The sequence below is a fragment of the Castor canadensis genome, chromosome 17, assembly GCF_047511655.1.
Source record: "Castor canadensis chromosome 17, mCasCan1.hap1v2, whole genome shotgun sequence".
Lineage (NCBI taxonomy): Eukaryota > Metazoa > Chordata > Mammalia > Rodentia > Castoridae > Castor > Castor canadensis.
The window spans coordinates 62,025,882-62,047,300 of NC_133402.1; the positions used below are offsets into that span (position 1 = coordinate 62,025,882).

The 21,419-nt window shown below is 40.8% G+C and overlaps 1 protein-coding gene and 1 long non-coding RNA gene across 31 annotated transcripts in view; both read right to left on the reverse strand.

Moving 5' to 3' along the window:
* Tfdp2 (transcription factor Dp-2) overlaps positions 1-21,419 on the reverse strand; it is a 152,821-nt gene that overhangs the window by 1,387 nt on the left and 130,015 nt on the right. For all 30 annotated transcript variants that reach the window (XM_074059093.1, XM_074059092.1, XM_074059098.1 and 27 more), the window contains 5 exons: positions 19,430-19,592; positions 16,007-16,150; positions 12,124-12,192; positions 6,109-6,260; positions 3,886-4,052 (listed from right to left, as the gene is read on the reverse strand). In XM_074059093.1, the coding sequence (XP_073915194.1) occupies positions 3,886-4,052; positions 6,109-6,260; positions 12,124-12,192; positions 16,007-16,150; positions 19,430-19,592 (695 nt within the window). The remainder of the gene's footprint in view (positions 1-3,885; positions 4,053-6,108; positions 6,261-12,123; positions 12,193-16,006; positions 16,151-19,429; positions 19,593-21,419) is intronic.
* LOC141418470 (uncharacterized) lies at positions 655-3,879 on the reverse strand. Its single transcript, XR_012443105.1, has 2 exons — positions 3,731-3,879; positions 655-3,699 (listed from the first exon to the last, which is right to left on the reverse strand). It is a non-coding gene; the product is annotated as an uncharacterized lncRNA (long non-coding RNA).

The window sequence follows — 21,419 nt, forward strand, 5'->3', positions numbered from 1 at the left end:
AGTAGAAACATCAGAAATACACTTCTAAAAAGAAATGATCTTACTTACACCATAGGTAAGACCCAACCTCTCCACTCAGAAAATACAATTTGCCCAAATAGCTTTTATTTTAACTAATAAGATTTTTTTAAAGCTGGACACAGGAGTGCACACCTGAGGCAGGATGAGCATAAGTTCACAACCAGCCTGGGTTATACAGTGAATTTGAGGCCAACCTGGGCAATACAGAAAGACTCTTGTCTCAAAAAATAAAGAAGTAAAGGAACTGGTGAACTGGCTCAAGTTCACCTAGCAAGTGTGAGGCCCTGAGTTCAAACCCTAGTACTGAAAAAATTGTAATTACTGTGCAAAAAATTGGAGCTCTGTGTAGTAAGATTGGAATTTCTGGTATACGGCTACTTTCTAAGCAAATGAGAAGCTATTCTCATGTAGGAAATGAGTAAACTAAATGACTACATTAATTTTAGAGTGGCCTGTGAGCCTTTTTCTTCACAGGCTAAGGCAGCTGTGAAAAAAAAAAATTTAAAAAGGACTTCAATTCTGAGAATAGAGACTTTAAATACACTAAATAAGAACAGGTCTGTACAAGAAGAAAACAAAATTAAAGCCAGAATCCTGTGTTGCATATTAATTAACACAGGGGACTATGGAAACTTTCTGTTAGAACACAGCTATTTATTGCTTGTAAGCATAACAGACTCCATTTTCTTTTCACAATGGATCCGAAAAGCCTACATTTCTTTCACATGATCACAGGTCCCCACACAATAGTTCTCACACTCTTACCCAACAGCCACTCCATCCCTCGCCACACTAACGCCACACGTTTCCTCCTTTGAAGGACTAGAAAAACTGCATCCCAGACTGCAACAGGGTCAGGGAGAGATCAAAGCCAGAGCCCGCCTAATCGCCCCAGCCTTTCACTGGGAGTGAGCAAAAATAAAGTTCTGCTGATTTACTGAGTATGCCCTTTATTCAGACCCTGCCGGAGTCTCGTCTGACCAGGCTGCAAAAGAAGCATGGGACCTGTGCTGAGAGTGTGGGGAGAGGGAGCAGGTGGCAATCCAACAGGCTGGCCGGGGGAGGGATGCAGGGGTCGCTGAAGAGCAGATGCTGCCAACTGAAACATCAACCTCACTCAACAAACCTCTGAGGGGGCAAAGGGCGAAAGCAAATAAAATGAAATTGCCTTTCTGCTTACATTTCGTTTAATATGCCTTTTGTACGTATAACCAGCAATTCCATTCCTAGGCATATAGCCAATAGCTGAAAACATTTAAAAAAAAAAAAAAAAAAACCATCAAAATAAAAAAAAAAACTTACACAAGAATATTTAAAGTAGCATCATTTGAAATAGCTAAAACTAAATAATCCAAATGTTCACCAAATGATGAATGGACAAAACAAAATGTGGTACATCATCCAATAAAATATTTGTCAATAAAGAGGAATGATTACAGGACCTTAATTCAAAAATCCCAAACCTAAAATTTTCCAAAATCCCAAACTTTCTGAGCATTGACATAATGCCAAAAGTGGAAAAATGTGGGTAGGGGCCTGGCACAAGTGGTAGAAGGCCTTCATGGCAAGCACAGGCACTGAGTTCACATCCTGGTACTGCCAAAACAAACTGTCAACCTACCCCCAAAACAAAACACCCCACACCAACACAGCCTATGAAATCACTGCACGTACGGGGGGGGCGTCTATGAAATGAAATGAAATTCTCTTTCTGACTTGGGTCTCAGGGGCTTGTGCACTGGCTAAAGCGGTAGAGCACCTGCCCAGCAAGGATGAGACCCTGAGTTCAAACCCCAGTACAGCAAAAAAAAGAAAACAACTCAGTTCTCAGCCATAAGATAATCTCATTAAGCAAATGCAAATATCCCACAAATCCAAAAATCTCCAGAATCAGGAACTGGTCCTAAACATTTGAACAAGAGATACTTAACCTGTCCTCACAGCACGGATGAATGTGAAATACATTCTAATGAAAGAAGCAGCCATAATAAGCCATGCACTGTATGAAAAGCCATTTGCATGAAACATCCAGAAGAGGCAAACCCATGGTGACAGAAAGTGCACTGGTGGCTGCAGGAGGAGGCTGGGGCCCGGGCCATGGCATGGCATGGCATGGTGAGTGACACCACCAGGTGTGGAGTTTCTTCCATGCTCTGGAACGAGACAGTGGTGATGACTCTAACAAGCAACACTGAGCTGCACACTTGAACATTTTATGGTATGTGAATTAAACTTTTTTCTTTTTTTTTTTAGCAAGGATTTATTTTAGTATAACAGGTTAAAGTGGGGGAGAAGTAGAAAAAAAAATTGTAGAAATATTTGCTGCTCCCCATACGGGAAATGGGAGCAAAAGACTCAAGTGAATTAAAGCTTAATTTAAAAAAGTTACAATGATACTATTTCAGAACCACCTGACTGGGAAAACAGGACCCTTCTACTCTGCAGGTGAGAATATAAATTTGTAAAATTGAAAAGCTTTTGCCATCAAAATTTGCCTGAAGATGAGCTTGACTGACAATTCCAACCTGTTTGCACAGGGCACTGGTCTATACGGAGAGGAATGCTCTCAGATCCACTTATTTTCCTATCAAGAAATGAGGCAGAAAGGCTGTAGGATTGAAGTTTGTTTTTAAAAAAACAAACCCCGAACCAAACTAAGGGTTTATCATTAGTAAAATTAACAAATAAACTGATACAGTTATAAAGTAGAATTTTATACAGAAGTAAAAACACATGTATTAAAGCTGCATTAAATCACGTGGATGAATCTGAGAACCACGATGTTGAGCAAAACAAGACCAAATCACTAGAGAATCTATCACTATGACCTTATTTACAGAAAGGTCAGAAGTAGGCCAAACAACATAATTGTTTCTGGTTTATCACTTTGTTTTTATCTTTAAAGGCATGCAAATGAATGATAAACAAGAAATTTGCGAGTGGCCATTTAAATTTCAAGGGCTGGAAGGGCACACACACAGTGGGCTCTCCTAAGCCGGAGTGAAGTCACACACAGTGTCCACTGTGCTGTGACTCTTCACACAGTACATGCAGAAAGTCTTGTGTGTCCACTGGCTGTCCAGTCAAGACACGTAAGCCTGAGGGGAGGGAGAAGGAACAGGAAGTAACCATTGCCTTGAAAGTTCTTGTACAGAGGAACGGTGAATAGAAATATGAGCCCATCTGCCCTGTTCTACTGTTTTCTGATACTTCAACTTGTACTACATCCCTCCTCTCTGAATTCAATTTTAATTGGATGACATTTGCTATGTTAAGAATACACAGATAACAGATACAGAAAAGCACTACATGGCAGAGGGGTGGGGACAGCTACTTTCTTTTGTAAACTGCCCAAAGTTGCCTTTTTAGTGTTCAGAGGGCACAGAGAGGATTTTTAAAAACGCCATCAAGCTTTTATAAAAGCTTACTCTAATGAGAGGCCTGGGAATGACAGAGAAAATCAGTGGTGAGTCAACCAGTGTAGAACTACGTGGTGTATGTTGTACAGATGTAAAGTCACAATGTCGTAACAGCCACACCTAATCTAATTTTTGAAAAAAGTTCCTAAATTTACTATACACAATTTGATGAAACCAGATTTCCTAAAATTACACAGCTTTCTCTGAGAGAATCAGACATTTATCAATCAGGGACACAAGACACTGCCAGTTATCACACCTGTGACACGTGACACTGCCAGTTATCACACCTGTGACACGTGACAGTGCCAGTTATCACACCTGTGACACGTGACACTGCCAGTTATCACACCTGTGACACGTGACACTGCCAGTTATCACACCTGTGATACGTGACAGTGCCAGTTATCACACCTGTGACACGTGACAGTGCCAGTTATCACACCTGTGATGTAGCCTTCTAAAGCCTTTGGCACCAGCGACTTAGCCAGCTGCAGGTCCTCCAGGGAACATTTGCCGGACTCCAGACCAAAGGACATTCCCATCCGCTTCAGCACTTCAATGTCGTCATGGATCTCAAAGGTGTTGTCAAAATTAAAAAGGTACTCAAACCTGTATAAGGAAATGAAGTAAGGATGGGGTTATTAGCAGAGCAATGAAGAGGAGTGAAGGATTGCACTCTATGCTGTATTTACTTACTTATTTCTGCAGGGCTGGGGATGAAATCCAGGGCTTTGCACGCTAGGCAAGTGTTCTCCCTTAAGCAACACCCCAGCCCTGCCTTTAAGTGACAGAAAGTGGCCCAAGTTCAGCTACTGTACCAGAAACTTACCTTTAGAGCAGAATCATTCTGTTGTGGTCTGTGTTTATGACATCTCAAATAAACTGCCTGTCCTATCAAAACAAGTTTTCTAAGGCAGACAACACTTTATAAACTTTAGCCCTAATGCTGTTGCAAACAGGAGATAGAAATTTTGTTCTAAATCCAACATTTCCCCAATGTTGTCTTCAGCCCTGCCCTAGAGAAAAGTCCCTCTGGGTTGGTATGCCATACTCCTATTGTAAGCTGGCTTATCAGCTTGTAGGAAAAACCCATTTTAAATGCTTACTTCACTGTCAAGAGTCAAGTGTTAGCCTCAGGACACATCAGTCAACCATAAATGGAAGACTTTTTTTGAGACTTGGTTGCGCTGTGTTACCCAAGCTGGTCTTGCATTCCTGAGCTCAAGGAATCTTCCTGTCTCAGCCTCCTGAGTAGCTGGGTCTACAAGCACTCAGCCTGCCTGGCTTAAGAGGAAGACTTTTAACAAATTAAAGTGACACTAGCTCTGTCCAGAAGGGCTAAGGAGTGAAATGTCTTAAGAAAAAGTGTCACATATAATAAGTATATAGCACATTTCCAAATGTTCTTGAAAAGTGTCCAGGCTGGATGCCTAGCTGCCTAGCACATCAATCAAGAAGCAAATGTGAGAGAGATACAGTGGTGCACAGCTGTAACCCCAGTACTGAGGAGGCTGAGGCAGAAGGATGACTTTGAAACCAGTCTCAGCTTCAGTGGGATAGAGGCTAGCCTGGTTTATAAACCAAGATCCTGCCTGAAAAACAAAATAATAACAAAAAACAAAGGCTGGGGACACCACTCAAGTGGCAGAGCATCTGACCAGAATGTTGGTGAGCAGTCCTCCGGTCTCTGAGGTCAGGCCTCAGCTCTATGTGGACAGGCGTCAAAAGAAGTTTCTGTGACAATGGTGAGTTTTATCTCACCATGGAATTCTCTCAACTAAAATCATGTGAGGGTAAAACATGCTATGTTAGATCTTAGATCAGGGAAAACTTACCATTAAAAGTAAAAATGCTTTTTTATTTTGGTAGTACTGGGGCTTGAACTCAGGGCATTATGATTGCCATGCAGGTGAGCTACCACTCAAAATCAGACACACCCCAACCCAAAAATGCTATACTGAAATAATGTGAAGCATATGACTTTGAATAAAGTATACTAATGAGTTATTTAAAAAAAAAAAAAATCTGAAGCGGGTGCCTGCCAAAGGAATGACTTCAGGCATGTGGTAGAAGCAAATGGCTTTCAAACTTAATCCTCAGTGTGAGAAAGCCTCCTGGCTAATTACAGGGAAGATTGCTTCACCAAAGAACCAACAGCCAGGGGTGCAGACCTGCCTTGAGGGACAAGTGCGGACAGGCTACTCCACACAGGGGCGCCAGGCAATGCATGAGTCAGTGACCACCCAGTGCATGGAGCCCTCCAGACCCCAGCCTGGGTGATTGGTACCCATAATCCTCTGGGCTTGCTAGCCAGGTGCTCTACCACTTGAGCCACACCCTGACCCTTTCGGCACTGGTTATTTTTGAGATAGGATCTCATGAACTTTTTGCCAGGCTGGCCTAGAACAGTGATCCTCCCCAATCTCTGCCTCTGGATTAACTAGGATTACATGCTTGAGCCCTTGTGCCCAGCTCCAATAGTTTTGAAAGTCTTTCTCACTGTTTTTCTTTTCCTGTCCCAGCACCTTGCACGGCCTGTGGAAGCTTGGGTCCAGGCACCACTGCACGCGGATCACAGGCAGTACAGTGCCTGTGGAAGGCGAGTGCTGGAGTTCACCCAGCTGCAAATGGCACCCATGCCTGTGCCCGCCCTGCCCCTGCTCACTTGTCACTAGAGATGCTGCAGTCGATGACAGTCTTTCTGCTGGTGTTGATGATGATGAATGGTAGCTGGATGGTGGAGTTCAGAGCTGGAGGGCCCTGGTTTTGCTGCTCATTCTGCCGATTTCTCTGTACCAGGTTCTTGAAAGCAATTTGCTGTAATAGTCAATAAAAAGAAGGTAGCCATTTAATGAGGTTAAGTGAGATGAGATTTAAATGAATTAATAGAGTAATTTAAAATATAGCTTCAAGTTCGAGCATTTAAAGAGGCAGCCCACCTATACTACTGAACTAAAAAAATGAGCATTTAAGAAAAAAGATTAGAATAACTCACTTCAGTAAACATATTTGAAGGGAAATACACACTTCTACAGTGTCTAGCATGGTGAGTGATGAGCCTCAGGCTTCATCACCCACACAAACAGATCTCACAGACATAGGTGTAGGAAACACCTATGTCTCACAGACATAGGTGTTGCCATTAGAGCAACAGGGCAGCAGTGACACCTTATAAGTGACCTTACGCTTTCATTTATCTCACACAGCCTCCTGAGAGTTTAGGGTCAAATACATCATTTAGGTCATCTAGCCCGGGGACATACAAGTGCTTTGAAGCCATAGAACCCTTTCAGTGCTCAGCTGGCTGCTGGTGGGGCTGGCATCCCCAGACCTGCATCTCTGCCCTCGCTCACTGCCACTGTGCATTCTAAGGCACAATGCAGAACTTTTCTGTGTAGGGCAAGAAGGGACAATTAGATACATGGAGTAGGGTATGTGAGTTATCTATAGGTGTAATGTACTCACGATTCCTTTCCTAAATTACCAAGGAGCAAATGGAGGTGTCATATAGGTAATGGTTGCCTGGGTCATATGACACAAGTGAGCTGGGACATTTATTTATTAAAAAAATCAAACTAGCTTAGTCACAGCAAACGATTAGTGTTCAGAGACAGCTTGTTTAATTTACTTTCTATGGGACGGATGTGGTACCTCATATCTATGATCCCACCTACTTGGGGGTAGAGATTGGGAAGATGTGAGCAGCCTCAGCAAAAAGTTAGCAAGACCCCATCTCAACAATCAAGCCAGGTATGGTGGTACACAGCTGTCATCCCAGGTATGAGGGAGGCACAGGTAATCATGGTCTGAGGTTGAACAAAAATGTAAGATCCTCCTTTAAAAATTGAGCCAGGCACTGGTGGCTTATGCCTAGCTATTCAGGAGGCAGAAATCAGGAGGATTATGGTTTGAAGCAAGCCAGGGCATGAGCCTATCTTGAAGAAAACCATACAAAAAAGGGCTGGTGGAGTGGCTCAAGGTGTAGATCCTGAGTTCAAACCCCAGTACTGCAAAAAAAAAAAAAAAAAAAAAGAAAGACTAAAACAAAGGAGGGCTGGGGGTGTGGCTGAAGTGGTAGAGCACCTACCTAGCAAGCATGAGGCCCTTGAATTTAAGCCTACTAGGTCGTGGTGAATGATCTTTTTGATGTGTTGTTGAATTCCGTTTGCCATTATTTTATTGAGGATTTTGCATCAATATTCATTAAGGACAAATGTCTTTATATATATTTGCTTTGGGGTTTTGTTTTGTTTCTCATATTCATGTAAAGATCAGGCAAGAGAAGAATTTGGTGCTGCCAGGATGGTCTTGATCATGAAGGAGGAAGGAGAGGAAGCAGGGAGGTAGAGGAGTAGTGCAGGTGGAAGAGAGGCAGCAGGAAGCCCAGAGGCCATGTTCCATCCCCATCCCTGTTTCTTACTTGCATGCTGCATTCATTTTTGTCTGGTTTTCACCCCGTGGCTGCCCCTGGAACAGGCATTTTATGTATTTTTTAGATTGGGTTTCCAAATAAGTTTTTTTGGAAGTGCATATTCTGCAGCTTTAAAAAGAGTTTGAAAGCTGACTACTTTACCCTGTGCTCCTCCCTGCGGAATCTGCCAGGAGCTGCTCCTCCCACCTCTACACTACCCTGTCCCTGGCTGCCTGTGTCTTCCCTGACCCTGCAGAGTTATCTGTCCATTGCCCACCAGCCCATGGTCTCTAAGCCCTGGGATGGGGCCATCCTGGAATTTCCTCAGAACCCTTTTGGAACTTGTGTCTGTTTCACACGTGTGTGTGTGTGTGTGTGTGTGTGTGTGTGTGTGTGTGTGTGTTCCATCTCACCTCAATCAGAATGACTGCCATCATTGTGTGTGTGTGTGTGTGTGTGTGTGTGTGTGTGTGTGTGTGTGTGTTCCATCTCACCTCAATCAGAATGACTGCCATCAATAAAACAAGCAACAAATGCCAGGGAGGATGAAGACGGTGGTGAGGAAGGAACTCTCAACCACTAAAGTAGTATGGAGACTCCTCAAAAAATTAAAAACTAGGGCTGGCACATGACCCTGCTATACTGTTCTTGGGCATATACCCAAAGAAAGTTAGCGTACAGTAGAGACACATGGACACCCAGGTTCATTGAAGCAGTATTCACAATAACCAAGCTATGGATTCAGCCAGGTTCCCACCAGCAGACAAATGAATAAAGAAAATATGGTACATACATAGTGGAACATTAGTCTTGCATAAAAAAGAATGAACTTATGTCATTTGCAGGAAAATGGATGCAACTGGAGATGACTCAAGTGAAATAAACCAGAATGAGGAATTCTTAGCCAGAGCAATTAGGCAAGAAGAAGGAATAAAAGGAATACAAATAGGTAAAGAAACTGTCAAAATATCCCTATTTGCAGATGACATGATCCTATACGTTAAAGACCCAAAAAACTCTACTCAGAAGCTTCTAGACATCATCAATAGCTATAGCAAGGTAGCAGGATATAAAATCAATATAGAAAAATCATTAGCATTTCTATACACTAACAATGAGCAAACGGAAAAAGAATGTATGAAAACAATTCCATTTACAATAGCTTCAAAAAAATCAAATACCTAGGTGTAAACCTAACAAAAGATGTGAATGACCTCTACAAGGAAAACTATACACTTCTGAAGAAAGAGATTGAGGAAGCCTATAGAAAGTGGAGAGATCTCCCATGCTCATGGATTGGTAGAATCAACATAGTAAAAATGTCAATACTCCCAAAAGTAATTTACATGTTTAATGCAATTCCCATCAAAATTCCAATGACATTCATTAAAGAGATCGAAAAATCTACTACGAAATTTATATGGAAACACAAGAGGCCACGAATAGCCAAGGCAATACTCAGTCAAAAGAACAATGCTGGAGGTATCACGATAACCGACTTCAAACTATATTACAAAGCAATAACAATAAAAACAGCATGGTACTGGTACAAAAACAGACATGAAGACCAGTGGAACAGAATAGAGGACCCAGATATGAAGCCACACAACTATAACCAACTTGTCTTTGGCAAAGGAGCTAAAAATATACGATGGAGAAATAGCAGCCTCTTCAACAAAAACTGCTGGGAAAACTGGTTAGCAGTCTGCAAAAAACTGAAACTAGATCCATGTCTATCACCCTATACCAATATTAACTCAAAATGGATCAAGGATCTTAATATCAGGCCCCAAAACTCTTAAGTTGATACAGGAAAGAGTAGGAAATACTCTGGAATTAGTAGGTATAGGTAAGAACTTTCTCAATGAAACCCCAGCAGCACAGCAACTAAGAGATAGCATAGATAAATGGGACTTCATAAAACTAAAAAGCTTCTGTTCATCAAAAGAAATGGTCTCTAAACTGAAGAGAACACCTACAGAGTGGGAGAAAATATTTGCCAGCTACACATCAGACAAAGGACTGATAACCAGAATATATAGGGAACTTAAAAAACTAAATTCTCCCAAAACTAATGAACCAATAAAGAAATGGGCAAGTGAACTAAACAGAACTTTCTCAAAAGAAGAAATTCAAATAGCCAAAAAAAAAAAAAAACCATGAAAAAATGCTCACCATCTCTAGCAATAAAGGAAATGCAAATTAAAACCACACTAAGATTCCACCTCACTCCTGTTAGAATAGCCATCATTAGCAACACCACCAACAACAGGTGTTGGCGAGGATGAGGGGAAAAAGGAACCCTCTTACACTGTTGGTGGGAATGTAGACTAGTACAACCACTCTGGAAAAAAATTTGGAGGCTACTTAAAAAGCTAAACATTGATCTGCCATATGATCCAGCAATACCACTCTTGGGGATACACCCAAAAACTGTGACACAGGTTACTCCAGAGGCACCTGCACACCCATGTTTATTGCGGCACTATTCACAATAGCCAAGTTATGGAAACAGCCAAGATGCCCCAGCACTGACGAATGGATTAAGAAAATGTGGTATCTATACACAATGGAATTTTATGCAGCCATGAAGAAGAATGAAATGTTATCATTCGCTGGTAAATGGATGGAATTGGAGAACATCATTCTGAGTGAGGTTAGCCTGGCCCAAAAGATCAAAAATCGTATGTTCTCCCTCATATGCAGACATTAGATCAAGGGCAAACACAACAAGGGGATTGGACTTTGATCACATGATAAAGCGAGAGCACACAAGGGAGGGGTGAGGATAGGTAAGACACCTAAAAAACCAGATAGCGTTTGTTGCCCTCAACGCAGAGAAACTAAAGCAGATACCTTAAAGCAACTGAGGCCAATAGGAGAAGTGGACCAGGAACTAGAGAAAAGGTTAGATCAAGAAGAATTAACCTAGAAGGTAACACACATGCACAGGAAATCAATGTGAGTCAACTCCCTGTATAGCTATCCTTATCTTAACTAGCAAGAACCCTTGGTCCTTCCTATTATTATAAGGGCAAAACAGTTTCTGCCAGGTATCGAGGGGGTGGGGAGGAGAGAGAGAGAGGATGGGGGATGGGTAAGGGAGGGGGTGGGGGAAGGGGGGAGAAATGACCCAAACATTGCATGCACATATTAAAAAAAAAAAGACATTTGAATTATTTCAGCATATCATATATTCTGGCTATTAGACAAAATATTATAGGAAAAAACCTGGTGTGGTATTTGGCAACTTATTGTTACATTTCTGAAAATCAGATTATATCAAAAATTAAATAGGAACTAGAGTGTTCAAATCAAAGTGAATTTTATGACTGATGGTAAAGGTTTTTTATATAAAGACATTTTCCTAAGAAAAGTAAGGAATAAAGGTTTTCTGTATGAAATTTATCTCATTAGACTGAAAATGGCCCATCTGTATTTCCTACCTGAAGTCAGTTTTTACACCAAGTGGAATTATTAAAAAAGAAAAGAAAAAAGGTCCATCCGGCCTCACGTGATTTTATGCAAGGGTTATATAGTACTTTAAAAAATGAGCCAAATTCTAGGCAATTATCTAAAATAGTATGAATAGAGAAATCTCTTTTTTTTTTTTTTTGTTTTTTGTTTTTTGGTGTTACTGGGCTTTGAACTCAGGGCCTAAACCTTGAGCCACTCCACCAACCCTTTTTTGTGATGGGTTTTTTTCAGATAGGGTCTTGTGAACTATTTGCCTGAACTGGCTTTGAACCTCAATCCTCCTGATTTCTGCCTCCTGAGTAGCTAGGATTACAGGCCTGAGCCTGTGGCACCCAGCTTAAAAAAAATTTTTTTTAAACAGAAATGCATTTTAAGTTTTGTAACTTGTATAAATCTTACTAAACCATTTCATGTCACTCTTGTCTTTCACAGATAGAAGCATTACAGATGGATTTAATTATTTTACTTAAAGCACATACCTCAAATGTAACAAATAGGTTTACTATTTGACATTTCAAGTTAAGGATAAAATAAACAGTGAACACTACCCACCCCCTCAAATGTGTTCTGAGCAGGGATGAGCTCAAAAGTGAAGTGCTGCATAGTGAACAGCAGGAAGCTTGAACTGAGGGTGGGGAGGAGACACCTGAAAGGACAGACAGGAGAGGGAAGGTGGCCCGTGTGCTCCTAAAAGACACTACTCAAAGGTACCACAATTAGAAAAGTGATTCAAAAGGAGGCAGAAAAGACAGTCCAAGCAGGAAGGGAATGAAAAGACCCCAGCATGGTTACCTGCAGGAGCAGCTCTTGCAGCTGGGCACGCTTCTGCTTTATCCGCTCTATCCGCCTCTGCTTCTCTACCTTGAAAATGTAAGTTAGAAAGCTGTATGAATGTGTGCAGAGTACAGTGCACCACTCACTGCTCAGGCCCCTCTTCTGAGGTAGCAAGAATTTTTCTTAGAGAAATTCAACCTATTTTAACTGCTAAATAAAGCAAACCAAAACTTTCTGGGAAGACAGAGGTTGGGGGGTGAAAACTGTACCCATAGTCATCAAAAAAGAACAACCAGTCATGCACTGCACAATGATGAGTCTGTCAACAGGATGGCACATGGAGGACTGAGCTGCATGCTTACCACCGAGACACTCGCAGGACGCATCAGCACAGATCTGTGGTGATTCTGGTGTGCTGGCAGCACACTGGAGAAACCTACAGTGTAGTGCCTGTTACTTGGTAAAGACCACACATGATTATGCTGCTGCTTCATGTATTTAGGTGCTATACTTTTATCCTTATTTTATACTGTATTCCTACTTACAGAAAAGTTCACTGTACGGCAGGTAGCGTGGCTCAAGAGGTAGAGTGCCAGGCTACCAAGTGTGAAGGCCTAGGTTCAACCCCAGTACTGCCACAAAACAAAACAAAACAAAATCACCCCCAAAACCGCTTCACTGTAAAATAGTGCGCTTGCTACTATTTTACACATGTAAAATAGTGCCACACATCTCGTTTACCACGTCTTTTGATTACGTTGGGAGATCACACTGAGTGACTGCTCTGTGTCACTAGGTTTTCATAAGCACACTTTATGATACTCACACAACAGTGTGAGTGTTTTGGAATGTACCCCTGTGATTAAGTGACATGACCGTACTTGACATGCAGTACTTGTTGCTATTATGATTTAAGTTCTAATCCAAGTAATAGTCACTCTTAGTTTATGCTTACCCCATGTCCCACACTCAAGTAAGCGTTTTGCACAATGCGGTAAGTCCTGTTATCCATTTTGCATGCAGGGAATAGGTTTGTACTGCCCAGGTGACTCAGTTGACGAATGGCAAGAGCTAGGAGTGCACCCAGCTCATGTGCTTCCAGAGTTCCTGCTGTTAAGATTGTGCCCATCACCCCTCAAGACTGAGCTGCTTCTTGCTGAGGTTTCAGTTGCAGGGACTTTAAGATGAGCAGACCTGATAACTCAGGTTTTGCTTCCTCTGTACACTTCCTACTTGGAGTAGGAGGCACGCTTGGTAGACAGCTTCTCAGCTTCACGACAACGCCATTTCCTCAACCTTACAACTGCCTAGGTAGCTGAGGTTGGGATCTGAATTTCCTTACACTTCAGGGCCTCACATCTCACTAGGTAAAGCCATTGGCATCTGGTAGTAACAATTATAGTTATTGGTTTGCATACAGCTCCAGCATCAGGTGCAACAGACCAAATCAAAATGGGAGTTACAGATGCTGGAGTTCCATGCCAAGTGGAATGTAAGTTGTTTATCTGAGAGAGAGAAGAAAAAGGTCTGCTTGTTCAGACCTTTTCTTCCTATAAAAAGCCAACCTCCTCTGCTTAGCTTATCAGAACACCTGTTCTATATAAAATGAGGTATTACCCTATTCAAAAATCACACCTAAAAAACAAAAAACAAACAAATGAAAATACACAAACAAAAAAGACAAAAAAAAAAAAAAAAAGAAATAACCAAAAATCACACCTAGTCTTTGTTCCCATTTCCCTCGTAACAGGAAAGTGTTTCTCTTTTTCTTGAACCCTCCCCACCTTGTCCATACTTTATCCTGTTATATTAAAATAAATCCTTGCCAAAACTTCCAGGAAAAAAAATCACACCTAAAGCCAATTAAGATCTTTAAAACTGTACTTTTATCTTTTTTGAGAAAGGGTCTTGCTATGTACTCCAGACTGGCCTTGAACTTGTGATCTTGCTGCTTCTGCCTTCTAAGCACTGGGCTAATAACAGGTGTGTGCCACCATACCCGGCTTACTTTCATCTTTTTTTTTTTTTTTTGGTGGTACTGGGGTTAGAACTCAGGGTTTCATGCTTACTCCGCAGGAGCTATACTGTTAGAGCCACACCTTCAGCCCTTACTTTCATCTTTTGACAACCAAGTAAGGTAACTTTCTTGTCTACTCCAATATATTAGTTCCTGTTTACTCTTCTACTCTGGTCTGCTCTAGGAATTCTCATAAATAGTTCTAACCATCACCATACTTCGGCCCTAAATTACTTACGCTCACTGAAACATTCATGCTGGCCTGCTGGCCCCTCATCCAACCAGGTCAAGCTGTACCTAATTCTCTAACACAGCTCTCCAACCTCACTGTCACTGCTTAACTTGGACCTGGTCCAATTCCCCTTTTCTACTCCATTTCTTTCACCATCTAACTCTGTGTGTGTGTGTACTAAGATCCTCCTGCCTCTACATCCTGAGTACCTCGATTATAGGTGTGTGCCACCACGCCAGGCCTTATTTACCTGTTAACTCAATTCTCAACCCACTAATAGAATTATCCTTTAAATACACCCCTCAACCCTCCTCTTATAATTGTCAATAGCTTCCATTGTTTACAGACAAGGCTCACACTGTAGCACTTAATAATCTACCCCTTTCTCCATGCCTGCACCCTGGTGACACCCAGCTCCAAGCATGCCTTCTCATGCCTGTCTTGGGCCATGCACTGCCTCTGCCTGGAAGGCCTCCCCACCCTTATCCACCTGGCAAACTCCTACTCCTTCCTCATTACTGAGCTCAGGCATTATTTCTTTGGCAAAGTTCTCCCTTATCCCTCTTCTGAGAGAATTTATACATATTTCTTTATAGGAATAATCACATTTTTCGTCTCTTAATCTTCGGTACCTGGGATTGAACTCAGAATATCATGTATACTAGGTAAGAGCTCTACCACTGAGCTACACCCCCAACCCAGGGCAACTCTTTTTTACATTTTTTCTCTCCCCAATTATAATGACAGTTTCCTTGGGCTTTTATTTTGGGATCAGACTTTGGTCTGTCTAACCTGTGCTTAATGAGCTTTGGATATCAGCTTAATATCACTGATAACTGAAGTCTGAATTCCATTCTATTAAGAGGAAGAAGAGAGGGAAGACCTCCACTCTAGCACCTGAACAACATTACTCTCTAAGCTCTGATGCACATCTGTTTTCTCCTGACACAGACAAGTATAATAGCAAGTAACTTTTTATTTGCTGGGGGAGAGAAGGGTAAGAAGCCTGAGAAAAATATAAAACCAATCTTAACAATCTTAATGTCTCCAAAAGCCATCGTTAACATCAAGTTGACTCCATTTTGACCAGGACAGTAAAATTATGTCACATCAAAGCATTTAGAAACAGTATGTCAGGGAACATGGTCATTAGGGAAGATTTCTAGAATCTTCAAGTTAACAGAATTAAAAATGTTTTGCCCACATCAAAACTCATTTAACATTCTACTCGTTCTGATAAGACACAAATGAAATGGCATTCAGTTGCTCCAGCTCCTAAGAGTTAAAGATAAAAATCTAACTTTCATAATATACTTAGAATATTGTGCAGACATGGGAAATAGACAAATGCATCTATTATCTTTGCATCAAATAACTTAATCAAATAAGAGATTTTTATCACATGATTCATCAAAACTCGATGAACTACTGAGAATTAAATCAGAATGAAATAAAGTTCTCTAAGAAAAGGAAAAATCAACTCCAGTCGTTTAAATTTTAGGCCCTTCACGTTCATCATTTACAAAATAGACTGCAGACTATACCTCTAAAATCCCCCCAATCCTATAGTGCTTGAGAGAGCCCTGGAGAAGTAGAGCATACACAGGGGTCACTGGAGGAGCATTCCGCTCTGTGCCGTGGGCGCTCCTCACCTCCAGGTCCTGGCACTCCTGGGCCGAGTTGCTAGGCAGGCCGATCCACCTGATCTCCTTCTTCTCCTTGGAGATGATATTCATGGCCATGAGCACGTTCAGGGCATCGTAGACACGGCGCCGGATGTTCTTCTGTTCGTAAGCCTGCCAAAGCACTTGCATTGAGTGACCAAGTCTAAGGGCCGGGAGGCCGGGATAGTCACAGTCGGCAGACTGCATTATTAATGCTAGACAACATCAAAGTGCTGAGGGAGTTCTATGCCCAGTGAAACAGCCTTCAAACTAAAGATGAAATAAACACTTTCAAACAGTGTGAGCCATTAAATAATCTCAGAGATAAAGGTCACATTAACATTGAATTCCTATTCAAAACTACTGAAGGTCTTTTTCTGGTGGCAGAAAGGCCATTTGAGATGGAGCTTGCAGCTGTGGGTGAAATGAAGACGGCTCAAGAGGTAGCGCGCAGTCACAAACGAGTAGTGGAGGCAAAGTGCGCTAAGGCCTGCGACGCTTGGAAGCATTTGCACTTTAGAAAATCAAGGGTGCATGTTGGCTTTTTTAATTGCTAATTTTTCAGCAGTACTGAGGTTTGAAATCAGGGCCTTACGCTTGCTAGGCAGGCACTCTGCCACTTCAGCCACTCTGTCAGCCCTTTTTTGTGTTGGGTGTTTTCGAGGTACGGTCTTGGGAACTGTTTGCCCACCTGGCTTTGCAGTGGTCCTCCTGCTCTCTGCCTTCCAAGTACCTAGGATTACTGGTGTGAGCCTCTGAGGCCTGGTCAAGGATGTGCGTTTTTAGTCTAGGTAAAATTGTGCTTCTCACAGTGTTGTCACTGAGCCAATGATGACTGGCAAACTGTTTTCAGTCTACAATGAGAGTAAGAACTTGCACCAAAATGTAATTACTGTATCACTGAGCATACTGCTCAGTTCAGTAGACCTTTTCCCTTTTTTATTTTTTCTCAAAATGAAGGAAATTGTGTTGCCATACTGTAGAGCTAGGTCCTTCCCATACTGGGGAGAAGTAATTCAGAGAACAACTTTCTCCCACCATAATTGACAGATACTGTCTATAGGTGATAAGAAATAAAATATTAAACATGCTACTTAAAGTTAAAAATATAGCCAACTGACCAACTACGGCTATAACCCTTCCAAATTACCAGAAAAACAGCACAATAGTGAACAAACGGAAAAAACCCAACCTGTTTATATCCAGGGGTGCTGAAGGAGGGTTAGTGAACATGTATGCATGCTAGATGTTGAAAGTGCTAAGGAGAAATGCCTCCTTGTAGTGACATTTGAATAAAGGTTAGCAAAGACAAAGAGAGAGATACCATATATATAGCAAAGAGTTCTGGGAAAGAGAAGAGCAAGTGGGATAGCCTGATGGGGCATGTGTGGCTGGAGGGGAAGAACTGGGGGAGTGCAGAGTCGATGAGGTGGGTGCTGAGGGCGTGACTAGGTGTGGCCAATGGTACAGCGCCTGCATAGCAAGTGCAAGGTTCTAAGTTCAGCCCCCAGTAACAAAAAAACCCAAAAAAAACAAAGTTCCAGAATATGTAAAGCATAATGTGAAAAAATAACAAAAACAGCGCCAGGAAAAAGAAGATAATATCAAATAAAAATCAAAACAACTGCATATCAGAAAACCAAAAAAGTTCTTTGGGAAATAATTCCAAATAATTTTCTTTCATCCTTTTTTTTTTTTTTTTGTTGGCGGGACTGGAGATTGAACTCAGAGCCTTGTGCTTGCTAGGTGGGTGCTCTACCACTTATTTGAGCCACACACCAGCCCTAAATTCCAAATAATTTTAACAATATGCATGAAACGGAAGATTTTCTAAAAGCAAAAATACCAAACTGACCCTAATGGAGACAGAACTTCTAAAAAAGATTAATTATAACAGAAAAAGTAATGGATAAAGCTATCTAATATCCATGCTCTCACCAAGGAGGCAGGACTAAGTAATTTATATAAAAACTTAGGGAAATGAAATTGACACTCAATGCTATTAAATCTGCCATAGAATGAAGAGAAAAGGAAAGAATGACTCTAAATTCATTTTATTTAAAAAAAAAAAAAAAGCTATCATAATGCAATTAACCAAATCTGAAAGATGGTTTAAAAAAATCTTTAAAAAACACCCATATAAAAGTTGTAAAGTTTCAGGAAATTACCCACAATTTGATTAAATTTAACATCTATTTCTGGATGAAATCCAGACATTCTGACCTGTCCTGGGTTCAACTGCCAGGGGTAAGGGAGATTAAAGACATGTACTCACTGGGGTTAATTATTTGTTATTTGTGTGGAGTACGTATGATTACATTTCATAAAACATAAAACAGTGTAAACTGATCTGTACTGATAAAAAAGCAGACCAGTGGTTGCTTGGGGATGGAGGTGGGAGTGGGGGGCACTTTGAGGAGGCTCAAGAACATTTTGGGGGTCATGAAATGTTCTGTGGTGGTGAATTCACAGGTGCACATAACTATCAAAACTGACAGAATCTGGGGCTGGTAGAGTGACTCAAGTTGTAGAGTGCCTTCCTAGCAAGCACTGAGTTCAAATCCCTGAGTTCAAATCCCAGTACTACAAAAAAAAAAAACCAAAAAATGGACAGAATTTTATACTTGAATACATTGACTGCATTCAACAATAAGTAGAGAAAAGGAATTGTGCATGTAGGACAAGTACATTTCCCTCTGTAATTTTATGTCAACTGAAAAAAATGACTCCACACCCCAAAAAAGGACAACTTGTAAGATACATTAAGAAAATAAAAGTTAAAATGCAGCATATGGGCTGAGTGCCGGTAGCTTACCCCTGTAAACTTAAGCTATTTGGGATCCTGAGGTTGGTCCCTCACCCCCAAGATGCCACAGCAAAATGGACTGGAGGTGTGGCTCAAGTGCGGAAGCCCTGAGCTCACACCACCTCAGTTCCACAATATTTTTGTTTCGTACATCTGGATTTTTAACAAACATGTTCACACACCGTTTTTCTAATTAAAAGCAAGTGCTAGGTTGGTGGTGTGTACTTGTAATGTCACAACTTTGGAGGCTGAGCAAGGGGATCACGAGTTTAAGGAAGCTTGGCTACAAGGAAGTTTGACAAGACTCTCTCAAAAAAGTAAAAAAAAAATTTTTTTGTTGACGCAAGACACTGAAGAACACTATGGTTCAGAAACAGATATGAAGTCATAAGATAAGTGAATATATATACATATGCTGTTCCTTTAGTAACCCCCAAAATCACATTTTAAAAACATTTTTATCTGTGTTTAATAAGCGAATTCTTTTCAAAACAACAACAAAAAACCCCCAACATAAAACATGAAACCCTAGTTTGTCTGATTCCTCAAGTCTGTGACAGACAACCCAAAGAGGCCAACCCACGTGACACTGGAGGTGTACCTACCGAGTCAGCGGGCAGGTGGTCATCTGAGCTGGTGAGCTCTGACACCAGCTCATCAGCGACCTCATTATATGACGTGGTGCCCTTCCGCTGAACTTTCTCACACACCTTCATTGAAAAATGCCTCAAGCCTTTTCCATTTTTATCTCCTTTTTTGCTTCGTTTACTAGAAGAGGAAAAAGTTACACTCCATTACATTTATTTGAGATTTCTTTCACAAAACTCTGTAAAATAATGCAAGAAGATAGTAAAATTTTATATCAAATGTTTTCAAACTTAATTTTTACCTAAAGAGACTAATTAATAAAGCATGGAGTGTTTCTATGCACATCATTAGTTTATTCAACAAACACTTATTGATGAATTGCTGTTATGTGCCAGATATTATTACAGATACTGGAAATAAATCAGTCAAAAAATGACAAAAAATGCTGACCGTCTACAGCTTATATTTTCTTTTCTTATGTGTATTATGCATACCAGTTTTTCTGAAATTACAACTATCACTACCCTCAATCTTATTTATTCAAAACTTTTTAAAAAAATTATTTATTTTATAGTGCAAGGATTGAACCCAGGGCCAGGGCCTCATGAATGCTAAGCTTGTCATGTGCCACAGAATGACATCTTTAGCCCTGATTCTTTTTTTCTTTTGATACTTGGTCTTGAACTTAAGGCCTTCACCTTGAGCTGCTCAACCAGCCCTTTTTTGTGATGGGTTTTTTGACATAGGGTCTTGTGAACTATTTGCCTAAGCTGGCTTCAAACCACCATCTTCCTGATCTCTATTTTCTGAGTAGCTAGAATTACAGGCATGAGCCACCAGTATGTGGCTTTATGTACCTCTTATTATACAGGCACCTTACCTCACAGGCTACTGTGAAATATGGGGAAACCACCACGGGATATGAGTTGCACAGTGAGGTACTCAGGCAGAACTTCTTACTGTAAAGTAGGTGAATTTATAGGGAGAAAGGCAGTGAAAGAAAGACCAGCTGAGAAGGTTTGAAATAGCCCAGGCAAGAAATGATGATTCCTGAAACTGGGGCAGAGGTGGGGCAGAGGTGGGGCAGAGGTGGGGCAGTGGTGGGGCAGAGGTGGGGGCAGTGATGGGTCAGGAAAAAGGATGAAGTTGTAAAAAAATTAAAAGATTAGAAACAATAGAACTGGGGCTGGGGATATAGCTCAGTGATCAAGTGCTTGCCTAGCAGGTTAAGGCCCTAGGTTCAATCCCCAGTACTGTAAAAGTAAACAAACAAATTAAAAACTTCTAAAACAAAACAGTGGAACTAAGTATCTGATTTATGTGGAAGATAAGGAATGGGGAAATACAGAAGTCTGAATTTAAAAAAAAGTCTGAATTGAGATGTGCTGTAAATCTAAAATACATACCAAATTTCAAACTTACATGAGAACTAATGTAAAAAATTTCATTAATAGTTTTTATATTTATTGTGCATTAAGATATAATACTTTGGTTACACTGAATTAAATACAAGATAATACAGAATGAGTATTCCTTATCCAAAATGCTTGGGACCAGAAGTGTTTCAGATTTCAATTTTTTTGTATTTCGGAACATTTGTGTATATGTTATTAAGAATTTCGGTGATAGGCCCTAAGTCTAAACATGAAATTTATTTATATTTCATATACACATTATACACATAATCTAAAGTTAATTTTATATCATACTTTTAATAACTTAGTGCATTAAACAAAGCTGAGTGGAATTTTCCTATTGTGGTATCTTGGTGGCAATTCAAAAAGTTCCAGACTTCAGAGAGTTTTGAATTTTTGGATTGGAGATGCCCAACCTGTATTAAATTAATTTCATGGGTTTTTCACTTTTTCTTTTCTGGGGGGAGCGGTGCTGGGGATTGAACTCAGGGCTTCATGCATTAGTCATAAATACTGTTAGTATTATTTAGGACTTTGAGCATATAATAATACAGAATAAAGTCAATGAGTAATTATATATTCCTTTCATTCC